Consider the following 26566-nt stretch of genomic DNA (forward strand, 5'->3'; position numbering starts at 1 on the left):
TTTTACCAATAAAACCATATGTCATTTCTTGATCATGTCCCACCAAAACCAAAGAATTACTAATTATTGTTTCAATGAGTTGACATTTCATTTTAAAGAGTTATGGCTACCTCATGGGGACTGAGCTAGGTGCACTTTTATGCTTTTTCTGAAGTATAGTACACCACTGCACAATGGTATCCAATTTGAAGATTAATAATAAAAAAAAACGCTTCAGGAAAAAACAAAATTCATCAAGCTGAAAACTCTAAAATGAGTTCTACTTTTCTAATAATAATACACATAAAGTGCAGCATCGATGTAAGGCGATCTGATGCCAATTTGCACTGCCAATTTTCCCCAACAATGCATCAAACATAAATCCAGTCCAGATGTGAGTCACAGATACCAATATAGCTGGAGGGTTTTTTTCTCCTGTTTTCTGTTAGTCGTCCTTTGAAATAGTTACTATAACTGTTGCGGACATTAATAATCTGATATGAATAACAGTACTTCTAGCTTCTTGTACTAACCTGGACTTCTGGTCAAGATTAGCCCAGTAAAAGAAGTTACCAAATAAGCCCACGTATTTTGAGTCATATCTAGTTTGGTACCCTTCATTCTCCTCCTTTAGCATTTGAAGACAACAGACTGAGTTGGCAGATATTATTTATGGACCCTTGCGTTTGTTTTTATCAAGTCAAGTCTGTTTTATTGAATTCTTGATAACAGGAATAGGATTTGCATGGAGAGCAGGGATATTGGAAAGGTCTGCACTGGATGTCTTCCATGAGGCCAACAGAGAATCTGCTGTCTGACTAGTTCCTGAGTTGTACTCGTCTCTTTTGAGATTGTTTGTTCCTCTTCTGTTTTGGCTTCCTTAGTCCTTCCCTCTGTATGAGGTGACAATGTCCTCTAGACTCCTACTATAGGATTAGCTATGTTTGTTGCTGTGCTCCCTGAAGGCCTGGGTGGGTGATTTACCAAAAGTGTTGAAGAAACAACTCTGGTGATGGTGGGCTTTGGTGGGAGAGACATGGCTGGCTGTGAGGCAGTCTGAGAGGTGCTTTCCCTTGAAGCACCCCCTGAGCTTTCACCAGGATTCACTTGTTGCGAGGAAACTTCAGTAATCTGCATGTTGGTCACAGATGCTGCCATTATAGCTGGGGCAGGACTGTTTCTGCCCTGAGAGCTGCCAGTCATTGGGCCAGTCTTCGCAGCCCTAGCAGGTGAAGGCGCCGACATGCGACTTTCACTGTCTGCAGACAAGTCGAGGCTGCCGTCGTTCAAAGTTGTCAACCTGACATCCTCCACTGAATGTGTTTTCTTTGTCTGAAGCACATGATTAGGTAGCAGCTGATGAAGTTCCTTTCTTCTTAAATGCATCGCAGCAATTGTCATGTCCATCTCAAACATCTTACTATTTATTGCTTGCCTGTAAACTGTATCTTTGAAAGACTGGATATCATAGGTGAGATCAATGCTGAGAACTTCAGAATCTTCTGGCTTTTTTAACATTAACCCAATGACCCACATTGTACGAAATTCTTCCTTGTCAGGATTTTCTCTGGGTGCTGGGAATGACTGAGGATTCACATGCGCCAGTGTAATAAATTCATTCTTCTCCAAGCTTCCGACCAGGATTCGGATTTTTGATTCTACCAAGCCCACCCATTCTAGATGCTGTTTTTCTGTGGGTGCACTTGCTAGAAGTACAATATAATGCTTGTACTTTTGAAAGAAGCTTGGAGCTTCAAAAAGTTTGGACCACTCTGCCCTACTCAGCAAAATCTCATGTGTGATAGCAAGCCCTTGTTTGAACTCCTCGATCATGACCATCCTTGTTGAAACAGACACGTTGTATGTGGAGTTCTGCTGTGGGTATGCTGGTGTAATTATAGGCATAAGATGGTATCTATCACTGGGATTTACTCTTGGGTCCCATACAGGCAAATTAAGATTTCGTTCTTCAGGCTCTTTCAGTAGTACTGGATTTGGCCATTCCCATTCAGAAAATACCAAGAAAAATTTACGTACAAGAGTTGATGCTACTGCATTTGGATACAGCTGACAAGTTCTTGCTACTAGCATAGCCCAGGAAACACCTCCTAGGAAACCTAATATATTGGAATAGATATTGTGGCATTTAGCCCACAATCTGATAGCTCTGAGAGTTAACCTGAAGTTGTCTATGTTTGGTACTAGATGTAAGATTTCATCGGTTACCCGGCAACCGTTAAGGCTTCTTATGCATCTAATATCTAAATTTTTAAGCAGACTATCATCTCTTAGGTCCAAATCTTCTGGAATAGTCTGCAGTGCTAATCTCGCGAACAAAATATCAATCTCTATACCATCAAAACACAGTTTGATAACTGGTACAAATGCTTCCTCAACAGCCCTTAAATCTTTTACTTCTTCGTGTAGTTTCAGTTTATCATAGAAGGAGGTGAAAAAATCGCTTCGGTCAACGTGTCTTGGTGCAATGCACAATGCATCTATATCGGTACCTTTCGTATGCACGCCTAATCTGTAAGAGCCGAATGTAAAGATTTTGCCTCCAACACTTTCAATTACAGCTGGTGGAAGACTCTTGCTTTCGCTGATTTCTCGTATCCATTCCTTTACCAGACTATTTAATTTTTCCAAAATTAAAATCCTGCGCTGCAGTTCTTCTTCCTCTTCCAAAACCCCAAAGGGCTTCAGGGTTTCAATTAATTTCTGAGTAAGTATGCAGTCTGTCTCCTTGGGGGCTGCTAAACTGATAGGGGAGGAGATGCCACAGTGCTTGGGTGGCGGCGGGGTCTGTTGTGCTCCAGGGGTTGTCACCGGAAATGGCATCATCTCTAGCGCTAGCCCCGCCAAGCCACGTACGCCGCCACGGCGACCTCCGTGACCACCGCCCAGGTCATGATCCGCTGAGGCGGGAGGGGCGGGGCTCCGACAAGCCCAGGCCTGACCTGCTCCCGCTCCTCTCCGGCCGCTTCAAGCGCCTCTCCGCCGTCCCCTGGGCCCCAACATGGCGCCCAGGCCCCAGCCCCGGAGTTCTGGAGCGGCCACGCACACCGCACACGTCAGGGCGCATGCACGCTGCGCGGAGCCTCACGGGAGCTGTAGTTTCCAGGGGGCCGCTGCAGGCTTCAGGCTGGTGGGTGTGGGCCTTGGTTTGGGGCCTTGTTTTTACTGTTTTATATGTTTACTCAGACTTACCATCTATTTCCTTGCTCACCATTTCTTCTTACATCTCGGATCTACTTCCTCTCCAGGGACATCTTCCTGTGGCCTTCCACCTAAGACCCATCCTTTAGAAATCCCTTTACGGTACGGTCTGTGTTGGGAAGCAGCTCCTGTTGGGTCCTCTGTGGCGCAGTGCCTGGATGATGGTGTAGCCAGGAATGCAACTCCAGGTTGACAGTTCTGTTTTCTTCATGCTTTAAAGGGCCTATCTGCTGTTTACTGGTTTCTGCAGTTCCTGTTGAGAAGTCTGCAGTCAGGCTAACCTGCTGCTTGCCTGTCTTTTCTTTTTGGCAGCTTTAAAAATCATCTCTGTCCTAGTAGGACGTCCTGTATCAACATTAAAAATAAAATAGCCAGGTCTTTCGAGCCTTTTGAGCCTTGTCTCTGCTCGGGGCCCGCTCCAAACTCCTTGGAGTGTACTTTTTCTCCTAATAATGACTCCCTGGCCCTGCCTGGCCCTTGGCCTTGCCCCCTTTTGAGCCTTTTGAGTTTTCTTTGCTCGGCCTGCTGTCAAACTCTTTCTCTTCTAAAAATGGTCCTTGAGCCATTCTCTACTGCTCGGGCCCACTTCTGCTTCTTTGAAATGTATTTTTCTTCTAATAAACTGTCTTTTCCTGCAACTTTAAAAATAAAATAAAATAGCCAGTTATTTTACCAGCAAAGATGAGTTTATTCAGGAATGACAGAGGAATTACAATTCGAGACATGCAAGCTATGGCAAACCACAGGCAAGTCTGGAAAACAAAGGAGGGGAACTTTAGGAGAGAAAAAGGAGAGAGTTTGGAGGGAATGTTATAAGCAAAATGTCCACTGGAGGAAACCAGGAGCTCGGGAGTCGGAAATGGACTGGCTTCCCATTGGCTGAGTCATGGCGGTTTCTCATCCGCTGGGTCTGTTGCTAGCCAAACAAGGAGAAAATCCTTCCTTCCTCCTGCTGGAGTAGTCAAGTAAGCTTCTTGCTGTCCAGAAATGTAAGGGTAGCTTCTTCCTGTTGGAGTCTGTAAAATATGGTGAGCGGCAGTGCGGTACAGCCCCCCTCAGGGCTGCCTGACTCCATTTTAAATGAGGTTTCCTTTATTTATTTTCACACCTGCAATACCACCACTAGGTAATAAGGGGTAAATTCCTTTTTATTTATCCTACACAGGATACACTGTGATTCCTGAATTTCATGCTTTTCATTTCATGACTTCCAGAAGAATCTCAGGCATACTCTTGCAATATGTTTTCCCCACCATTCTCTTGATTCTCTTCATGTAGATATGTGATAGACCTTCTCATTCTGTTCTCCATGTCTCAACCCATGTTTCTTTCTGGGTGATGACAGATCTACCTCTCAGTTCTCTAATTCTCTCTCCCGTTGTATTTAGTCTGCTGTTTAAGCCATCACTGAAGTAGCCATTTAAATGCTTATATTTTTATTACTAGAAGCATTATCTTGTTCTTTTCCCAATCTTCCCTGAATTTTTGGATAACATTATGTTCTTACCTGTTTTATTTCTGCCTTTTATATTGCTTTAAACATTTTAAACATACTTAGTCAACATTCTGTAACTAATGGTCTTAATTCCTAATGTTCTTGAGAATCTGATTCTATAGCTTGTTTTCTACTGGCTCATTTGAGTGGCATCACTTCATATGTCTTGTAATTTTGGACCATCTCTGGCAAGGCTTGGGATGCCTGTGTGAAGGACGTGTCCTTCCAAAGAGGATTTGTTTTGTTTCTATCAGTTGTCCTTGTACACTATCAAATTATGTTCACTGTAATTTCTTATCCAGGGATTATCCAGACCATACAAGTAGTGCAATTTTCAAACCCCAACACATATGAGAGGAAGAATGGTTTTCAATTCCAGGGAAGAGTCTTTAGTTTTCCCCACCAGAGCCCAGGTCAAGAAAGATAAGTCTTTGTCATATCCTTTTACCAGATGGCAGATTCCATCTTTTCATTCAGTGCATCACACTTCGAGGGTTCCAACCATATTTGGGGGGGGGGTCCCCGTTCCAACTTCCTACCTCTATAGGTCCAAGGCTCTATGTCTCTTTCTTGAGAAACTTAAACTTAAGTTTCTTGGTTACAAAGACCAGAATATGCCTCCAGTTATGCCCTCCCCCTGTGTTTTCTGTGTTAAGCACTGAGCATCTCCCTTCAGAGCCTCCTTATGTACTGTGGCCAGAAGTCTCCCAGGAGAGGGGAGGCCCCAGGTGGACACGACCCAGCTCAAGAGAACAGGCTGGTAAGCCTTCTCTCCTCCTGACACTGTGTCTCTATATGGAACTGAAGGCTATGATTTTTTTTTTAATCTAAGCAGTGAATCGAAGGATGAAACTGGCTGTGAGCAACTAACCATTCAACTTTATGTCCTCTTTGAATTAAAAATCCTCCAAAATGTCTTTAGTTCCATTTTTTAGTTTTAGACTGATGAAAAATAGTTGAGGTTGTTTTACTTTTTACCAAACTACATAAAATAAACATTTCCCACAATGATTCTATCATTGAGAATATGCTCAAAGGAAGTCTCACTCAAGACTCGAGGCAGTTACCCCTAAATAAAAGCAACCCAGATCACCTTCTCCATCCTGAGATAAGCGTTATTAAAAATCAGATTCATAGCAGAAGCAAACAATGTCAAAAGAAAACGACCACAGCAAGGTTGGAGGACATGTGAGGCCAGAATTTGAGTAACACAATTAGCAGGTGGAGCCTGGTCATCCCTCTGTCACCTGGGGTTCAGGCCCCGTCTGCTTGTCCATGGGTGACAAGGTGCGAAGACAACAAACACCCTGGAGTGCTCAGAGATAACGCATCTGCCACCACCCACCACTCCAGCTAGGCTTGGAGGGAAGGAGCTGGCACACGCTGGCAGGTGCCAGAGCAGTGCATTCCTAATCGCTGGAGCCACAACTTACATGAGTAGACAGCCATGCTATCGTGGGAGGTATACCCGCCTCCCACCTCCCTGCTCCCAGCCCTGGAGTCCTGTATGCACAGGGAAGCCGGGACGTACACAGGAGCTTGCCCTTCTAGCCTGCAGCAGTCCTGCACCAGGCATTTAACAAGCACCTACTGTATGCCAGGTATCACACAGACACTTGAAGGGCAGTGAGTCACAGCCCAACGGCTGATGCAGAGATGTCCCTGGAACTGCCTGGACTGCAGAGGGAACCTCAAGTCTCAGCGGCTTTAGAAACAGCTTTGGAAAAATGCTCTAAGCTGCCCTTTCTCTGAAGAGGGGACCCAAGGCAAAGCAGGCCCTTCCTCCCATGAGCAGACCACGCCTCGCCTCTGAGGGCCAGGAAGGCCACACAGAAAGGCTTCCACAGGCCCAAAAGGAAGCTCTGCTTGTCACCCTCCTGAAGACACTGGTCTTTCATGGTACCCCAAGTCCCTCAGAGTGCCCCAGGAGAGGCAGTGTCACCTGACAGTCACAAGGGCACATGGCCACTGGCCCCAACAGTGAGGTGCTGGGTGTGGCTGACAAACTGAGCTCACCCAAACTGAGTCCAGGCTGCTAGGTCCATTCCGTGGTTCCCAATCCAGGCCGAGTTTGCCCCCCAGACAAAGCAGGGCCCACAGACATTCTGGTTACCACAGCTGGTAGGGGTGCTACTGGCGTCTAGCGGATGGAGGTCCAGGGCGCTGCTAAACATCCTACACCACTGTCGGCCCAAAATGTCCATGGAAGTGAGCTTAAGAAATCCAGCTAAATCCACTCTTCCATCCTGGGAACACAAACAAACCCTTCTCTCGCCCTTCCCAAGCCGTTGACAAAAACCACATGGCCCGGCAGCAGCCCTCCCCAAAGGGAGCATAAGTGATTATTGTCTTTATCTCAGTGACAGGACCCAGAGCCCTCTCCGCGTGGCACTGGTCCTAAATACCAGCCTTCTGGCAAAATGCAGCGAGCGCCGCTTTGCAGCCCCACCTACACCATCCGCCTCGCTCCCAGAACTGATACACAATATTTTGATACTCTGGAAATCAGGGGAAAGCTGGCAGCTATGAAAGGCAGTATTTATGGAAAACAAAACACCAGAGTGCAGAGCATTGCTATGGGCGCATGACAATGGCCCAGTGGTGGAGGAGGAGGGGTGGGTTCTTATTTCAGACCCGCAGGGAAGCGTCTGGCACACCTACTGTCCCCACTTGAGTCCCTGGGGAATCCCAGTTAATGTGCAGGAGACCGGCCTGAGGCGAGCCCCCAGCACCGGCACCCACACCCTGCTGCCGCTCAGCTCCCAAGAGCCCAGCAGATGTGCGCCGTGGGCTTACTCTGAAACCAATAAAGCCTCACAGTGACACCCAGGCCGGCGCTGGGCACCCCTCTCTAGAGGACAGGCAGGCACTGCGGCCCATCAGCATCCTGGGGGCTCATCACAGGCCACCAGGAGGTAAGGAGCCCCCTTCCCTTCCCCGGGAGCATGGAAGGCAGGGGACAGGACCACGGGTGTTAGAAGTCAGAGGGCAGACAGATGAGCCTGGGATCCTCTCATCAAACTTAACACCAGCCCTCAACCAACACCCCTTCCTTCCTCACCTGTGTCCCAGCACCTTCGAGTCTCGCCATGGTTCCCACTGTTGGTGAGGATGGCAGGGGGGCCTCTGGAGGTCTCAGGAAGTGGGGGACGGGTCATGGCCCAAGCTCCCTCAGGCTCCATACTTAGAAGACTGGTGAGAAAATCTCGGAAGTGTGGTGATGGGCTGTGCGGGGGGCCGCCTGCAGGTCCATAGCCGCGGCCGCCGTCTGCACAGGGGAGCAGCTCAGCGTGTGCGCGTGTGGGAGTGTGCACACATCTCTGTGTCCACGTACCTACATGTCATCACAATGACCAAGCCAAGACGCTAACTCAAATGTTCTGGGCTCTGGTCAGCTTTGGAGCAGGCCTCTGAGCCACATGGGTCTGTTGCTGGCCCTTCCATGTTTCTAACGACAGAAGCAAGTGTGCCTGCTCTGGGACACTGTCTTCATCACCGCACTGTTTTAATGTCGCCAGCGAGGCAGACAGCAAAGCCAGGGGGCACAGAGTGCCCAGACCACACCCAAAATGGAAGGCCGGCAAGGAAGGCCGCCTCCCTGGGGTCCAGGAGGCCTCTTCCCCGCAGGTAACACAACCCACTTCCCACCAGAGAAGTGTGTCAGTGAGACCGGCTGGTTCAATAGACTCTTTATTTGAAAGGTTTCGCAAAACCACCACCAAGTTGAATAGGCTGCACGCAATGGGCCTTCTCTTGCCTCAACTACTGTAAAAGGAACAAATCTAAAAGGCGTTGGTAAACAGAAAACGAAGTCTCACTTCCCTCAGGTGGCATCTGGCCCCCACGGTCCCCCTCCAGGCATCACCTGTGCGACACGCAGCAGGCTTTCCAAGGCCCCTCCCAGGGCCAGGGACCTTCAGGACAGGCAGGGCTGGGCCCGGCCCACCTGCTCTTTGCTTCCATTCCGCAGAGAAAACACGGAGCAGGAACATGGCCTTGAGCTTCACCCACACCCGGGCCCCCAGGGACGTCTCCAGAATGAGGAGGGAAGGGCCCAGAGTCCTCTGGGGCGCGGCACGAAGGGTCAGGAGGAGACACCAAAGCCCTGAAGCGGAGCCGGGAGTGGGGGACTCAGGGTGGCTGGTCTGAGGAGACTCAACAACAGCGACAAGTTCACTACATGTTGGCCTGCCTTTTGTTACCCCGTGTTCCAATCCTAACAACGTCAGTGATGAAATCCTGCTCCGTGTCAGAGGACGCCCCGCACCCGTCCTGGGCACACCCCTGCCTGCTCACGTATAGGAGGTGATAATCGTAATAATAATACCACACAGCTGGGATTTCCTGAGTGCCGTGCCAGCTCTGTGCTAAGTGCTGTATACACATCTCTTCATGAACCTCCATGACTGGAAGAGTCATGTCCCCATCCACCAGATGCGGAAACTGAGGCCCAAAGAGCTGAGGCAATTTGCCTAAGGTAATGGAGGGCTGCTGCTGCCCAGTGCCAACCATGGCACCACTGTCACTGTGAGACATGGCAGTCCCGCTCAGGCCCAAGGGACCCCAGCCCCTGGGAGTTCCACGCCCCCCACACCACTGACTTCACACACCAAAGGTGCAAGGCGGGCTCCTCAGGGACGTGCACAGGGACGTGCACAGAGACGTGCACAGGGACGTGCACAGGGACGTGCACAGGGACGTGCACAGGGACGTGCACAGCTCATCTGCAAGGGCTCAAAGGCCCCTCCCAGCCTGGAGCATCACCTAGTCGAGTGACAGGTCTCCTGAGGCTGTTAAACAGCCTTCCACCCTGGGCCACATAAGATAATTCACTTGTTCATGTAAAGCCACGGTTTTCTACAGGAAACTATAACAAAGTCAAATATGATCTGAGATAGTTAAGAGTCTTTTGACATTTGAAAAAACTTATTTTTTGTTTCACTGGCCTATTAAGATAATCAATTCTTCCCACCAGTTGAATAACAGCCAACCACAGAGCAGTGTCCCCAGGCCACAGAGCCCTCCAGCCCTAGGGCAGAGGCTTGGAGCTGTCTGCTGCTCCTGATACTCCTCAGATGGACAATAACCTTCTAGGCTGGGCCATCGCCAGCACAGCCTCCCGCTGCCCAGAGCCCCAAGCGCCGTGCACACCCAAACACACCCTGCACCTCTGGAGACCCAGCTTCCTTCACCTCGCCATTGCATCGCCCCTAAGGGTCCCCCGGTGCCTCCAGCACTGTGGGACTCCCATAATGCACCTGCACCTGCATTGGACACAGTGCGCTCCGCAGCTAATGACACGACTGCCAGAGACATGGACAACAATCCTCGCACAGGAGGAGGAACCTGCCGTCCAACACTGCGCGACTACCCCAGAAGCCACAGAGAGCCCGGCAGGCGTCTGCAGAACACACCAACTACAGCCTCAAGACGGCCACAGTGCAGGTGGTGGATTTAAGAGCAAGTCCTCCAACGTGTGACAGCGGCCCTGACTGTCCTCCTTCCCACCTTTCTCCACCCCTGAGCAGCCTGCCTCTTTGCCTTTTCATTGTTTCCTGGCCAGCCAGCCCCCTGCTTTTACTCTGTCCTCTCCCGTCCTCACCTGCAGTCATAGTGTCCACGTCCTTGGCTGCCAGCTCTTCCACGTCCGACTTCTTTCTCAGCTCAAACCTTCGGGACAAGCCTTCTCGGGGTTTCCATAATTCCTGGATCAAGAGGGGCTTCTCATTGTCCCCAAACACCCGAAAGCACTCGGCCTGCCACTGCTGCCCGTGATCACTGGAATGGCCCACCACATCGCACAGCACATACTGGCTGGCACACTCGGGGCTCAGCGCGTAGCGCTCCAGGGCCTCTTTCACCAGCTCCTGGGCACTGGACATGCCGGTGGCCAGGACGCTCTTGTAGTGGGTGCCTGTGCAGACACTGTCCCCAAACACCTTCAGGACCCCAGGGGCTGAGAGCTGGGTGGAGAGCTCCGCGGGGTCATCGCTGGCACCCAGGCTGGCAAAGGTAGTGTCCAGGTCGCGGTACTTGTGGCTCAGCGTCCGGGACAGCACGCTGGACAGCAGCTGGCTCTGCCGCTTCAGCTTGCTCTTGGTGGGCGGAGACATGATGAAGTGGGTCCCATAGAACATGGTGGGCCAGTCTTCATGGGCGAGGAAAAGGCCGTGTCCTGGGTGGAAACAAGGCAGGTCAGCACCGACCATCAGGAGCAGCGAGAGCCAATGAGGCTCACCTGAATGTTAACGGACTTAACAGGCCATCTAGGGCCGGCACTCCCAACAGAGGCAGCAGGCATGCCACCCTCTGCCAAGTCCCCACAGAGCACCCAAGTGAGGGTATGGCTGAAGCTGTGGGGCCCACAGGGGACAAAGCAGGTGTGAATGGGCTGAAGTGCCCTTCTAGGAAAGCCACTGCTAGGAAGCATGATGAGGTCACCAAGGGAAGACACTGCTGCAGGGCTCCGACGTCTGGGGAGCGCAGGCACGCGCAGGCCGGTGGGCAGCCCAGAGACCGACGTGGAGGCTGCACCGGCACGAGCCGCACTTGCAGGGGCGGGGCGGGCCCTCGGCGGGGCGGGACTTGGAGGCCCTGAGGCGGCCTGCCACCTGCCACATCGCACCCAAAGAAGAGTCACAAAAACGGAGAGTGCAAAGTGCCAATCTCCCTAACCCCGATCGCTTCTGCACCACAGCCGGTAACACAGAAAATTCATCGCAAACAAGTAGAAGGAGGAAAGCGGGCCAAGTTACAGCCCCAGGAAGAGCGTAAAAAGCGGTCAGACACTCCGAACACAAGCCCCCAGCACACTGCTCCTAGGTCACTGCTCCTGCCTTGGAGGAGCCGTGTCCCTCGGACGGCAGCACTACAGTGTCCACACGACCACAGTGGACACACACGGGCTCTTCCAGTGCTGAGGAGGCATGACTGGAATGTGTGCACTCCGCCCACCGCGTCCCGCCTGGTATCCAGGCCCCGTCCAGGCCACAGACACCGTCTTGGTGGGGAAATTAAGGAACAGCTTGTGGACGCGTCAGGGTGTCATACAATCATCATTCTAGTGCTCTTAGTGCTCCGAGTGCCCAGATTCTAAAGAGACAGTTTATTACGCACCCCCAGACTCTGTGGGAGCAGGAGGGCATGGCCAGGGGAAGATGTTCCTGCTTCTTAAACACAAAAGCTCTACACCAAGTTGACCGAGGGCTAAGAACTACACACATGGCCTACGACCCCTCACCTCTGTGCTCGTTTCCTCACCAGAGACAAAAGCAGACCAAAGAAGAAAAGCCCATTTTCTAGAAGCCTCTGGAAACAGTGCCCAGGTCCCAGTGAGGACCTGGCAGCACTGGACACCTGCCATTGTGACGAATGTCAGCACTAAACTCAGCTGACGTCAATACCTTCAGTCCTGACTCACTCATGACTCCATGGGCACTGAAAATGGCTTTCTGGGGAGTGAAGGTGACTGCTGAGGGCAGGAGAAGGCAACCAGGTAGCCTCCAGAAAAAAGGGCCCACACTGCCCCTGAGGCACCCAAACAGTGAAACCGTCCCGGCCTCCCGCACGGACACTGAGCTGGGATTCCTTCTAGAAGTCTACCAGGCCTCAGTTGCACGCGCTCACGTCTCAGTCCCTCCACGGCTGTCATGACTAAAGCTTGAAAAGCAGGCCTGCCCTTCAATTCCTCTAGAACCAGCCCCCATCTGTCAGGAGACCCCAAACTCTTCAAAATGCTTCTGATGGCTTCATGCACCAGACTGGGTTCCAAGCACTGACCTTTGCCTTTTTGGGGGTGGGGACATTCCCCCTGTTCTGACAGCCCACTGCTCATGTTTTACCACGGCAAGGCTTTTATTCTGAAGACCTGAAGTGTCCTAGGCAGAACGAGGCTCTCTTTGGCCTCAAGTGAGGGAAGCTGTAAAGGAGTTAATATGTCAAAGGTTTCATTTCTCCTCCCCTGAGGTATGTGTGACGAGTCTCCGTGTCAAATGCTAGGGAGGCCAGAGCTGGCTATGGCTCCCCTAGTGGGCCTTTGACAGAAAGGCCTCGATTTAATTTACAGCAAAGCATTTCAGAGAGGACGCGCAGGACAAGTGCATGGCTTCACACACCACACCAGCCACTTCAAACCACTGCCAGTTCCAACCCGAGCCTTTGAAAGGCATACAGCCTGCCTCCAAAACTGCCAACACGTGCCTCCCAGGACACCCCTCGCTCAGAGGACCTGACCCCCACCCCCATAAACGCTCCCCTTACCTGGCCTCCTTCAAGCAGAGCCCCAGGGTCCCAACCTAAACCCAAAGTGGCAGGCAGCTGTGGCTCAGAAGCCTCCGCCGTTCAACATGCTGTCTGAATGCAAATTTAAACACCATGTGGAAAACTCTGGAATCCATATCTACGCAGAAAAACCCCGTGTCACAGAAAAGCCATGAAGTAAACACACGGGCCTAAAATGCCCGATACGTTGGGAAGTCAATTGCTATTTTGCACCTGGGGTGAGTCCAGGTCTGTAAGGTGTAAAGCTTATGCAGCTCTGCTCTAATAAAGAAGAAACAGAAAATTACAAATGCACAGCTGCTAGTCCTCTCCCAGGGCCTGGGCCATGAGCGTCCCTCCCTCCTCTTCAGTCATCCCTGGTGTTGGATTGAGGCAAAATCAGCGACATCACGAAAGGAGGGCAGAAAACAATGGGGAGAGCATAATTAGTGCCTTCTTAAGTCCAAAGAAGTCCCAGTAAACACAGACTCGGATCTGTTTCACCAGGAAGTTTTTTTCCTCCTTATGGTCATTCTCTCTGTGACCATTTTCAGAGGGTAACCACTGATGGTCACTTGTTAGCGCGTCACCTTCCTTCATGAGGCAGAGTACAGCCTGTTTGTCGAAATGGGATGGACTCGTTTTTAAGAATGGGCAAGAGTGCAGGGATATCCTACAGAGCGGGGAATGCCCTGGGTAACTAGACCTGGTTTGGAGGAGGCAGGACCCGCCTTTCCCTTTTCTGTTCAGTTCTCTCCTCTTTCACACAAATATTTGGGGGAACACGGTCCCAAGGGTGTAGGACGCTGGCTGTTGCTTCTCTTAGAGAATGTTTTTCTCTTGTTCTCAAGGAAGAGTCCAAGTTCTGATGAAAACAAGCTCAAGTCACACCACTGAGTGCAGTGAGTGAGGTCAGTGTGAGGCTGACAAAATGGGCGGAGGACACGGCCATTCCAGCACCGCAATGTGGAATCCATTACAGTTTCCACCAGGACAGGAAAGGAAGAGGGTAGGCTTGCAGGCTCTGCTTTATTCCCACCGTCCATAAATCCTATCTTGATAGCTCCAGCCAGAGCGATGCTTTTACATACAAAATAATTTAATCAGATTTAATTCCGACATGCCAGCCTCTTGAGAGGGGACTGACTTTTTCTGCCAATGGGATTAAGGACTGGCTCCTCTCTGGAATGCACAAGAGGTGGCCCATGCTAACAGGAGACACCTGTAATCACGGGCGGCTTGGAAAATTCTTTTCGGCAATTCAGATTAACCAAACACTTGGCAGGGTGCTGGGGCCTGAGCCAGCGGGTCTGCAGCTCCAAAGGGCCCCACCAACCGGCTCCCTGGTGGGAAATACGCCAGTTTCTTGCGCGGAGCCCCCAGGAGTTCCAGCTCAGCATCTGTTTTCTTAGATGCAGTATTTGTAGAAGGGCTGGAAGTGGTACAGAAATAGCTGGGAGACAATGCTTTTCAGCTGGCACGAGTGGGGAACTAACTAGCTGCTGTGCGAACAGGAAAACCGGGACGGGCTGTGGGCGGGATGGGGGGAGTCACGCCGACACTGGAAGGAGGGTGTGGACCCCCGCGGCGCCCCCGCTGCTAGACACCCTCCAAGGGGAACACCAGGGAGACTAAGGCGCGGGGATCCTCTGGGTTGGAGGGCCAAGGTACAAGGGTCGCAGGGGGCGGTGGTAGAAGTAGACACCCTGGAACCCGAAGGCTGGGCCGCCCTCGCTCGCGTGGCTAGCCTTCGGGTCCCGCCCCCCAGGGCCACGCCCGGGGCCCCAAAAGCCGGCCGGTTTCCATGGCAACCAGAAAAACCTGGCCTGAGCAGGCCGGGTGATGCCCTGTGAGGGCCCCGCTGCCGAAGCGCGCGCCCTGCGGCCTCCCCCGTGCCGGAGTCCCAGCCGCCGCCGAGCAGCCCGCACCTCCGCCACCTCTCCTCGCGCACCCTGCACTCACCTCCAGCCCAGCCCGCCGCCGTTGTCGCCTCACCTCCGCCGCAGCGTTCGCGCGCGCCTCCCACACCCGCCGTTAGCCTGAGCCCGTTCGGATGACCCGCGAGCGCTGAGCGGTGCGGCGCCTCCTGCCGGCCGCCCAACGGACGGGGCGGGACTCCAAAGGGGCGGGGCTTCGGTGGACATGGCCTCTTAGAGGGCAGGCGGCGAAAAGAGGAGGGCAGGGCGCTGGCTCTTCCTGCAGGCCACCCAATGGACAGGGCCCAGACCTCGAGGAGGCGGGGCCTCAACGGAAAGGGCGGAGTCGGCGATGGGTTGGGCTAGGCGCCGGCGACTCCTGCTGACCAATTAATAGATGTGGGCGTGGTCTTGAAATGCAGGGGCAGGGTCTCCAGAGCTGGGGGCGGGGCTGGTTGCAGAGAGGCGGGGCTATGCAGCACACCCCCTTCGCAGTTCAAGGGACAGGGCCTCCCTCGGCAGGAGGGCCGGGGCCAGTGCTAAACTCGGGTACCAAGTGCTGGCCTCAGGCTCTGGGGGACAAAGGGGCTGTCCCCACCTATTAGTCCTATAATGGACAGGGACAGGGCCAAAGAAAGAAGGGAGCAGGCTCAGGCAAGCGCTTACTGGAAGTGGATGGCCATATGTATGAACATCTGAGACACTGAAAGGGGATGAGGATGGCGGGTTTCATCTCCCCTACAATCTGTCCCCCACCCATCAGCCAGAGTTTTAAGTGACACATCAGATCATGGCACTCGTCTACTTAAAACGATGCAAAACCAGACCAGGTCAGCTCTGGAGCTCTGGCCTAACTACCTTCCTTGGATAACATGTTTTAAAAGAAACTCGCGTCCTTAGAGCTCACTTTGGCACCAGCCCTCCGACTGGGGTTTCACCCTGAAGAAAGGCTTCTCACAGACAGGTCCCTTTGTACCACACAGCTCACATCTAGACCTGGGGGCGTCACATGGCCTCGGATATAAAGATGCATAATTCTGACCCTGGGAGTGAACCTGTTGGTTGACAGCTATTGCAGTATGAACCCCATATTTGCTAATGAAAAATGGGAAGAGGGAACAGACATTTACTGACCACTTACTACATGCCAGGCAGACCCTATGCTAGGGGCTTCACCTAGGTCACCTCATTTACAGGTCACATCAACTCTGGTGAGGTAGGTGTTGTTACTCCCACTTTTCCAATGAGAAAATAGAGAGAGAGGCTCAGAGAGGTCAGACAGCTAGAGGCAGAGCCAAGAACTGAGCCCGGGACTGTGATTAAATAATTATTTTTATAGGACGCCACACATACACATAGGAACCTGTACAGGGCTCCCCACAGCCATATCCAACCTCCCCTCACCATGACCCTGAAGAGACAAATATCAGGGCCAGAAGGAGAGCCTGGGTTTAGGCCTATGTTTTTCTTGTAAGGTATTTCCCACTCCTTCCCACACCCCTCTTTAGCAAGGGCTGGCATGCTACAGCCTGTGGGCTAAATCTGACCTGTTTTTATAAATAAAGTTTTATTGGAGCACAGCTACATCTATTTATTTGCACATTGTCTATAACTTTTTTCATACAACAGAGACTTGACAGCCCAAAAAGCTTAAAAATATTTACTATTTGGCCCTTTGCAGAAAAACTTTGCTGTCCCTCCTCTTCAGTATCTGGTAATGCCAACTATTTGGTGCGACCACACTGTTTCACACCTCTACGTCTTTGCTCCAGCCATTCCTTTGGCCCTGAAACTCCTTTCCCAACTGTATTAGTCCGCTCAGGCTGCCGTAACAAAATACCAAGACTGGGTGGCTTAAACAGAAATTTATTGTTTCACAGTCCTGGAAGCTAGAAGTTCAAGATCAAGGTGCCAGCAGGTTTGGTTTCTTCTTAGGCCTTTCTCCTTGTCTTTAGGTGTCCATCTTCTCCTCCCTGCATCCTGGCATGGTCGTCCCTCTGTGCCTATCTGTGCCCTAATCTCCTCTTCTTCTAAGGACACCAGTTCTATTGGATTAGGGCTACCTTAGTGACCTTAGTTTACCTTAACCACCTCTTTAAAGGCCCCATCTCCAAATACAGTCACATTCTGAGGTCCTGGGGGTTAGGACTCTTAACATATGAATTTTAGGTGGACACAGATCAGCCATCACATCAACTTCATCACCGGGCTGATTTCTCATCATCCTTTCAGACTCAGATTAGGTTTTACTTATGTGATAGGCAACCTCAAAGGTGGTCCCCATGATTCATACCTTCTGGTTTTCATGCACCTGTAGGGGTCCCCTCCCAAGTTAAATAGGGCTGACCTAGATGATGCCAAAATGACAGTGTGATTTCTGGAGCTAAATTATAAAAGACATGGCTTCGCCCTTGCTCTCTGTTGGATCACTCGCTCTGAGGGAAGCTGCCTGCCCCCAGAGAGAAACCAAAGCCTCCCACCAAGAGCCAACACCAACTGGCCGTCCGTGCGAGCCAGCCACGTTCGTTATTCATTTAGGCCATCACGTTTTGGGGCGGTTTGTTATGCAACAATAGATAACTCATACATCTTATCCAGGAAGTTCTCCCTGACACCAGACTTGGTTCCACACCTACCCCATGGGCTGCCACAGCCTTTTATCTTTTTATTGAACCAAGTCCACATTACATCAAACTATGTTCCTTCAATACAAATCAGATGTTGTCACCCCTCACCTATAATCCTCTAACAACCCCCTTTGCACTTAGAATAAAGTAGGGCTTGCAAAACCCTATCCTAACTGGCCCTTGCTGACCGCTCCAACTGCTCTCTGCCTCTACCATGGAGCCCCAGACCCTGGACATCTGTTTTCAAACTCGCTAAGTTCATCCCCTCCTCCAAAACCTTTCCCCTTACCGTCTCCCTTTCCTAAAACGCTCTTCCTGTCGTATTTGTATGTGGCACCTTCCTCTCATCAAAACTCAGCGCCACTACTGTCTCCAGACCATTAGCTGGACAGTCACCCCTGCAGTCACTCTCTATCTCATTACCTGTTTTATTTAATGATAGGCCTTTATCCCTGTTCGTTTGTGTTCTTAACAAGGATTTGTGTCCCATGAAGGCAGGCTCCTCATCTGTCTTCTTTACTGCTATGCTTGGTGCCCAGCAGGTGCTCAGTAAATATTTGTTCAATGAGTAAACAAAGGGAGGCATAGGTTTCCACCCATCTCACCTCTCACCCTCACCCTCAACTGGAAGCTTCTCAAAGGCAGGAACTGAGTTGTATGCATCTTTGTATCCAACACCAGGCCCATGGGCAGGAGCAAAACAAGTTTTTGAACTTCAGGGTTGAATATCTTTGGAAATCCGCAGGGCAAAAATGGAGTGTTGAGCTGCCCCCTATGGCCACCAGAGGGCGGCAGAGTCCTGAGACTCAATCTCCGAAAGGCCGAAAGGAGCCCACAGGAAAAGCATCTCCACAAGGTCAAAGTGCAGGTTCCCAAGGGATGGCTGGTCCAAGGGCAGAGAGATGGGGCTTTGGGGGACCAAAAGAGAGGAAGGGCAGGTGGTGGCAGGCACGGGGACAGCTTTAGATCCCAGTCTTTCTTTTAGAGATTGTTACAAGCGCATCATTAGAAGGGGCCGGCAACATGAGTGATTTAATCCTCAGATTCCATTCCGGGTGAACTCAGCACAACCTATAAATAGCAGTGCTTTGCGTTGGTTGTTCCGCGTAGACTCATCAGCCAAAAACAGCAATTGTTTTTGTTTTTTTCTTTCCTACGCCGTATGCTAAGCAACTTTTGGTCAACAATTTAGTACCTCCTGGTGCTGGTAATGGGTGAGACCAGCAGGACAACAGGGATGACATTTGACTTTATTCACTCTGAAGTTTGTATTCTGCTGTAGATATCCAGTAGGCAATGGGGCTGTAGGGATCTGGAGTTGGGGTGAGACATTTAACTGGGAAATACTGATTCAAAGGCATTACTAGCATGTACACAGGAAGCGAAGCTGGGGGAGTGGATGTGTTGGCTTAAAACAAACAAAGGTTTCAATGCCATTAAAACAGATCGTGGGAAATTACTGAGTGTTTGGTCTCTTCTAAAGAAACTTGAACCACATTTACTTAACTGTCAAAAACTGTAGGCTGCGTGGGACTTAAGAAATCACCTATCCCGCTGGCCATGAAACTATTTGTGTGCTGAAGCCTCTGGAAATTCTAGTGCTCTTGGGACTGTGAACAGGTTGAAAAGTCGTATTTCAACCCTTGGAGGAGTGAGGATCAACTTCATTTGCCTAAAACATGACCATGCGATATGGTCACAACATCAAGTCCCAACCATGAGCACGTGGCCTCAGGAAAACACACCAGATATGCTTGGTTGGGTCTGACATTGCCGTTCATATTAATGCTTTATTTGTTTGCTTGATTTGTGTGGCCTGTGAGCATTCGTTAGATAGTACCATTTGGTTTATGATGTGTGCATGAGAAAAATACTAAAGATTGAGAAAATACTATGTATTAACTTTTTTTAAAACTGAGAATCGGGAACATGTGGCCATTTTTCAAATTTGGGGAAAAAAAGCTTAGTCCAGCTGGAGATTGTCTTTCTGGTTTGAAAGGAAGGAAATGTGTGTGAGCCCTTAGTTTAACCCAATGTCTTGTCCATGATCACAAAAGGTCATTAATAACAGATTACCTCTCTTGTGTAGAGTCACATTCAGAAAGATGTGCAAGCAGCATAGACAAGGAATATTAACAGTGATTATTTCTGGATGATACAGTTTTGCAGATTACCATTTCCAAAAATGTCCACATCAATACATATTCCATCCCACATGTTCTTCTTACACTGTCACATGGTCTCTCTTCCATCAGGTGGGGAGGACTCTGCATTCCCTCTCCTTAAACTTGGGAGGACCTTTGGAGCTATACTGAACATCACAATGTGGCAGAAGTGATGACGCATGGCTTCTGTGTCTCCTGCCTGGTTCTCTCTTTCTCTTGGGACCCAGCCAGCATTTTGTAAGGAAGCCCAGGCCACATGGGGAAGTCACTTATGGGTGTGTGTTAAGCACGTCTTTTCTTCTGATGTTTTGTCATCTGGGGCCTTACCAAGCATGGGGAGACTGCCCCTCCCAGGGTCAACCAATCCTCACAGAGAGTAAATAATGCACCTGTGAGCTCACCCGTCATATGCAAACCAACCTGGAGTCTGGAGACCATCCTCCCCACTTCTATGGGGCTCTTACACTCCAGGCCACTATCATCCCATCCTCGTTACCCAGGGTCGGGTGCCAGACAACTAGGAACAGCCCCTGTGCCCAGAGCCCTCTGAACGTATTCAAACAGCCAGTCTTGAGCCTGCTCACCCGCTCTTCCTGCAGAAACCACCGTAAAGGCTCTTGCCCATATTTTAACCTGGTTCCCTCTGCCTCCTGAGGACCCAGGAGCTTGCCCGTGTGGTGCGGTGTGTGACATCCCGCACCCCCTTTTCCTGGGAACTTAAGAACAAGCTGTTTTTTTCAATGGTGATCATCTCCTCATCTGCTGGCCTCACCATCTCTGAACAACAATTAAATCGACATTTTAAGACAGGGTGTTTGACCAACCTCCCCCGGGAGTGCCCTAGCCAGCTGCCAGACACGTGAGTGGACATGGCTTCACAACCGCCGGCTCAGGCCCAGGCTCTGAATTCCTGACCAACAGAAGCTCGAGAGATGCTGATGATTACTGCTGTTTTACGCTGCTATGTTTTAGGATAATTTGTTATACAGCAAGAGACAAGGTTTTAATTTATTTTTGTGCTTTTTTCTAAACATCCCAGGCTTTCTACAATGAACAGAGATTGCTTTTATAAAAAGAATTGCCAAGTGTTATTTTTAAAAAGACAACTGGGCAAGAGTGAGGCATCTTGAATTTTTATTTATTTAAGTTCTTCCTACTCCACTGGAGACAATAACATTTACTGGCAGGATTATTCTTAATACAAATGTTTATCAAATACTGTGTTAATACAAAATAGCAATTTCACAAACACAGAAAGGGTCCAATACCAGCAGGACATTTTTTAAAATGCATGCCACAAATGCCATTCTCAAGCATTGTAGACATGACAGGTCTATAAAAGTGAGTACGAAAAGACAATCTGAGCTCATTTCACCCCCCCAAAAAAGGCCTTCACAAGCAGCCTGCGCTTGGGAGTAGGCAGATTCCCGGTGAAACCTGGCAGTGGGAACAGGAATGGCGGCCACTGGCTCGCACAGCCAGAGCCTGAAATCTGACGCTGCTCGCTGAGGCAGAGTAGCCCTCCCAAAACTGGGTCCGCTCCTTTTTCTCGAATTGCCCTTCTCTCCCTCCTGCCTTCCCAGCCCACTCGAATGGTAGCCAGTATGCCCATCCAGCCCCAAGGCTCCCCAGAACATGGGGCCATCACCAGCACAAAAGACTTAAAAATCTAGTCTTGTATTCCTCTCAGTGGGGTCAGGGTTCTGAGTAAACAGATCCTCAGAAGCTCTGAACTTCCTTCTCCCAAACTGTCCCCATATGGCTTTAGGGCACCCAAGCTCCCAAGGGATGGCACCATGTGACCCCTGCCAATCAATAGGCACTAAACACCTGGTACCAATGACCATGGCTTTTTCCAGGAAAGTACACCAAGAGCAGTTTCCAGAACTGAGGGTTCAGACCCACCTGTGGGTCATACAATCAATTTAGGGGTTGCAACCAGCAACCAGGGGTTGAAAACATGACCTGGATCAGGATAGGATAAGGTAGGACAGAATGGATAGTGCAGCACACAGTAGGTCCTATCTCAGTGATGGATGTATAGGCTGGATCACAGTGTAAAGTGTATTCCCTATGATGACTATTAATCAAAAAGGTTTGGGAAACGCTGACATCTGGGAATAAACAGAGGACAGCAGATCCATGACCTAGAGCCAGATCCCATGATGCACAGGTAACCTTCCCAGGTGGGCTTCCAGGCTGAGACGTGGCACAATGAGACTAAATGTCGGTTTGCAAGCCCATCACAAAGCCAGGTTTGCAAAGAGCAGGATGAGTGCAAGTTGGCTGCGTGGGCGGAGTCCACGTAGACCTGAGATGATCAGTCATGGCTGTGGCTGGCCCAGCAGATCCCAAATCCACACCCCAAAATGCCACATGGAGAAAAACAGCTGCTCCTCTATGTACTGAGCCACAAAACTTTTCTAAAATTATTGCCTCATTAAGGTATTTAAATGCCCCCTTTATCTTGTGGGTCCCGGTAGGGAAAGCTGTCTGCACGGATATGAATGCCACAGGGGACACACAGTCTGTGGCCTTTTCGCTGGCTACTAGGCCCCCATGACAAAGGACATTCCCAGAGCTCAGGGCTGCTGGACCCTGCAGGAGGCTCTGGGCACAAGTGCCCTTGTCCCAGGGAGAGTGTCCATCCCTCATCGGTTCCCTGGGGTGGCCTACCCCCAGGCAGCAGCAGAGAACACCAGTGTTTTCATCCTCAGACCCCTCAGGGCTCAGGAAAAAATGGACTAAGCTCAGGAATTCAGCAGCCGAGTGATGAAGTAAGGCTGCTAAAGTCAGGGGCAATGGGGCCCCAGAAGGACGGTAAGGAGATGTCATCACAAGAGTGGGACAGCCTGGTGCCACGGAAGGAGGAAGGATGTCACAACCAAGGACTGTGCCTTGGATTCCTGACCCTGACCGGCACCTCTGAATGACCTTGGACAAGTCTCTCAGCCTCTCTGAGCAGCCTGTTTCCCGTGTACTATGGAAACAAGAATTCCATCTTGCCAGGTTTTGCGGGAGAAATACACATATGAGAACATGGATGTGAACATGCATGTTTGTTAATTGTGCAGATATGACCTGTTATGCTGATAAAGAGGGGGTGGAATGCAGAAAAGCTTCCATGAGATGCAGGCAGTGGTGTGCTGGTAAACTAGCTCTCCAAAACGAGTAAGCTCTCTAAAACGAGTAAGCTCTGATTTATAGCCTCTGCCAATTACCCTGGTGTAAATACCCACCATGGCCAATCTCACACTACCGGTGGTTTAACAACTTGCCCAGTTCTGGAATATTTACGATCGGTCTCCAGGATGTCAGAAGCATGCACAGCCCACAGATACCCTCAACGACATCTCATCTCTCCCCCGCAGTGGACAGCCTCAGACAGGGTGAGGCCCTGTCATCACAGAAAACCCTCCGGCAGCGTTCCTCCCACAACTGCACCTGGCTTGTCTGCCCGCCAACCAAACCACCTGTAGGACAGGCACGTGGTCGCTCCTCCCCCACAGCCCATGCCTCAAGCTGGGGTCGCCTTCCTAAATCGTCCAGATAAACCAGCTCTTTCACAGCACCCAGGCAATAGGTCCCTGGGTCCCCAGACTCCCCCAGGGACAGGGTCAGTCCAAGGACGGCAGGCAGGATGGCAGCCATGACTGGGTGAGGCATGAGGTAGGTTTCACCTCACTTCTTAATGTGGCCTAAAGAAAATGCATGAGATTTGGGGGAGAAAGTTTATGTCCAAAGATACTCACCACAGGTACGTAATCTCCTGTGAATTAAAAGAATGGATGAATAAATTGTGGTACATCAATTTAATGTAGACTTTTAAAATAATGTTTACAAAGGACTTAAAATAATGAGGGAAAATACTTGAAAAGTGAAAACAGTAGGATGCAAGAGTGTATACGGCAAGAGAAGAAAACACCAAGGTAAATCACAATGCACTGAGTAGGGGAGACACAGAAAGAAAGCCGCTGAAAGAGTAAGAGTGGTTCTTTGAGGCGGAGAAATTATGTATCGTATTTTCTACCTTCCTAGTATTTTCTGAAATTTTTATCAGCAGCAAATATTAATGAAAAAGATATTTCTATTTAAGAACACAACCACCCACCCCTGTCCAATGGATGAGCTCGCCCTCAACCCGCAGATGAGCCTTGCTGAGTCTCAAGGTCCCTCCTCAGAGGCCAACCTGACACTGCCGTACAGAGCTTGCTGGGGCCGTCTCACGCTGTAACTCCAGGCTCGCAGACCCACTCAGGGCAGAGCCAAAGCTCACTACAGACCTGAGCTGGGGAAAATCAGCCTGGGAGCCTCCCGTTAGCACTACGATTGTCTTCTGATGTGCCGTCTCCAAGAGCAAATGCCAGGGCAGTGCCCCACACAGACCATGGCTATGAACTTGCCTCTTTTGACCAGGATACAAAGGGGCCAGCACTTACACGAGGCTCCCCGGCCAAGCCTTCCCAACCTCAGAAGAGGAGGAGGAGGTGGAGATGAAGCCAAGACCCAGCTCACCCTCCTCTGCTCACCCACAGACGTGTATGAGCACCCACTAAGTGCCAGCACTGGGCTGGGCACTGGGGGTCGACGATGACCAACAGAGACACAGGGCCTGCCCTCAACATCGAAAGGGTCTCCCAGACCACTGCTCACGCCCTCCTACCTCTGTGTCCTGCCCATGTCTCCAGGGTCAGCCAAATGGGCTAAAAGAGGGACCGTTGGTCTATAAGTGCAGCTGACTGACGCCATGTTGCCAGCTATCAAATACAGGGAACGCTCTAATCAGTGGTTCTCAGCAACGTTTGGTCTGGGCCCCCAGGGATCCCCAAGACCTCCCTGAGGGATTCATGAAGTCAAACTGGTCTCATAATAATACTGCGACATTATTTGTCTTTTTCCCTCCCAGTCTTTCATGTGGTTTCCCAGAGGCTACATGACAGATGTCACAGATAGACCTGCTGCCTCTGGGCCAATCAAGCTTGGACCTATGGAAACCGGAACTAATCAATGGAGTGAGAGCCTATCAAGCCACCAGCACAGAGACCAGCCCCGGGAGGAGCTCCACGCAGTGAGCCTCTGCCTCCCCCAGCTTCCTGCTCCTCTCCCTCACACCTGCTACACCCCTGTGAGTATACCTGCGTCCGTGCTCACCTGCGGGTGGCTGCTGGGATTTTCACAGGCTCTTCCAGGACCCCATGATGCTGTCCCCAGAGCACGCATCGCAGCATCTGGGTACACAGTATATGGTGGCAAATTTGACAAGTGCCTTTTTGACTAAGTCACTAGGACCCATCTCCCAGCCCTTTCACCTCTACCTGCCCTCTTAGCACCCACAGTACAGGAAGCCAGTGTGGGGACACTCCCCACTTCCCAACAGAGGCCTGAGCCCTGAAATACCCTGGAATGTACCAGAACTAAGCATAAGGCATCCTGTCTTTTGCCCACTGACTCTGGTTGGGAGTCACGGGCTGAGGTTCATCTAACTTGAAACAGATCCTTGATTCAGAGACTCTGTGATTCCAATTCGGACCCTGGAGCTGGGCCTGGATCCTTTCCCCATAAATGTCCGTGTGCCAGGTACAGAGAGGCTGGCCCAGCCTAGGATAAGGCCAGAAGCCTTGCCCCTGGCCTCCTGGGAGCTCCAGAGGTCGGGATGTTGCAGACACTGTGCCCCGGTCCCTATCAAATAAGTGAGGCCTTCCCTCTAGGGAGCATTTGAGGAGCCTCTGAGGGCCAGTGACTGGCACCAAGTGAAATCTGAGCGTTGGCATCATAAACCCTATACCTGGAGCAGGTACGCAAGCTCCCGGGATCTGCTTGCCCTGTAATGAACTGATCTCAGAATTTCTCTGGATTTTTCGGCATGAGAGGAAATGGCCAAGTAACAGCTTCCCCACCATTCCCTCCTCTCTGCCCATTCCAGGAGCTTCCCCAAAAGGGACAGGAGAGAGGGAGTGAAGATAAACATGCTTCCTCACTTTCCCACTGCAAGGCACACCGCAGGTGAGACAAAGAGGTACCACAATAAGTGCTGAGCCGATGGGTGGTGGCTGCCCAGAGCACCGGCTTGAGAATTCTGATACCACCCATGCTGCAGTTGATTGGTGATGTCTGCCATGGTCACAGATGTCCACCATCCCTGATCTACAATCCAGGTGCCTTTTCCTGATTGGGGGACCATTCCCCAGCCAGGACTTTGGTAGCAGAGGGGGCCCTGGCCACACAGTAGAAACAACCCACCAGACTCCTTGCTAGGTTTCTCAGGACCTGAAGAAGCACGTATTGGCCCATCACTCTCCACTTTGCCAGGACAATGTCCGCTCCCTTTTCTGAAGATGTTAATGCCAGTTGTATTAGGAAACACTTGTCTAGAATAGAAATGCATTACAGGGTTAATTTCTCCTCTGTAACAATGACTAAATGCTTTCTTTCTCACCTGGGACCCAAGGGACGGTCTGGCTGTCACCAGCAGTAACCTCAGACCCATAAAAAGCTCTACCAGTGGGAGGGCAGACAGGCCGAGGCGCTGTGCTCTGGGCTAAAGTTCGCAGAAACACTTCCCATGATGCTCTGCTCCAACAGCCCAAATGTCCGTGCAGTCTGGGCCACCTCATTTGGACACCTTGGCCTGCAGGGTGCTGGGCAGATAGAGGTACCTCCAGATGGCATAGTAGTGGGTACCAGCACCAAATGCCACAAAGAGATGCCAGATGGCGTGGGCAAAGGGGATCCTCCCGTCACTCTTGAAGAACACCGTGCCCAAGCAGTAGAAGGCCCCGCCGGTCACCAGCTCCCAGATGCCCTCGGTGTTGGGCTGTCAGCAAGGACAAGGGTGGGGCACAGGTCAGAGGAGTGGCCAGTAAAGTCATGAGCACCCGGCCACTCCCCCACCACCCCAAACGAAAA

At 50.9% G+C, this 26566-nt stretch overlaps 2 protein-coding genes across 8 annotated transcripts in view; both read right to left on the reverse strand.

The window, feature by feature from the left end:
- RADIL (Rap associating with DIL domain) overlaps positions 1-26566 on the reverse strand; it is a 66068-nt gene that overhangs the window by 32671 nt on the left and 6831 nt on the right. For 6 of the 7 annotated variants that reach the window (XM_019637536.1, XM_019637534.1, XM_019637533.1 and 3 more), the window contains one exon: positions 10296-10868. In XM_019637536.1, the coding sequence (XP_019493081.1) occupies positions 10296-10830 (535 nt within the window). In that variant the 5' untranslated portion in view covers positions 10831-10868. Of the gene's footprint in view, positions 1-10295; positions 10869-14914; positions 15059-26566 lie in introns of those variants that run through there. The other variant, XM_019637535.1, reaches the window with a different exon arrangement.
- PAPOLB (poly(A) polymerase beta) lies at positions 723-2823 on the reverse strand. The gene has a single exon (XM_019637541.1). It carries the CDS (start codon positions 2821-2823, stop codon positions 895-897), a length of 1929 nt encoding a protein of 642 aa, XP_019493086.1. The 3' UTR covers positions 723-894.

The sequence above is a fragment of the Hipposideros armiger genome, unplaced genomic scaffold (assembly GCF_001890085.2).
Source record: "Hipposideros armiger isolate ML-2016 unplaced genomic scaffold, ASM189008v1 scaffold_33, whole genome shotgun sequence".
Classification (NCBI taxonomy): domain Eukaryota; kingdom Metazoa; phylum Chordata; class Mammalia; order Chiroptera; family Hipposideridae; genus Hipposideros; species Hipposideros armiger.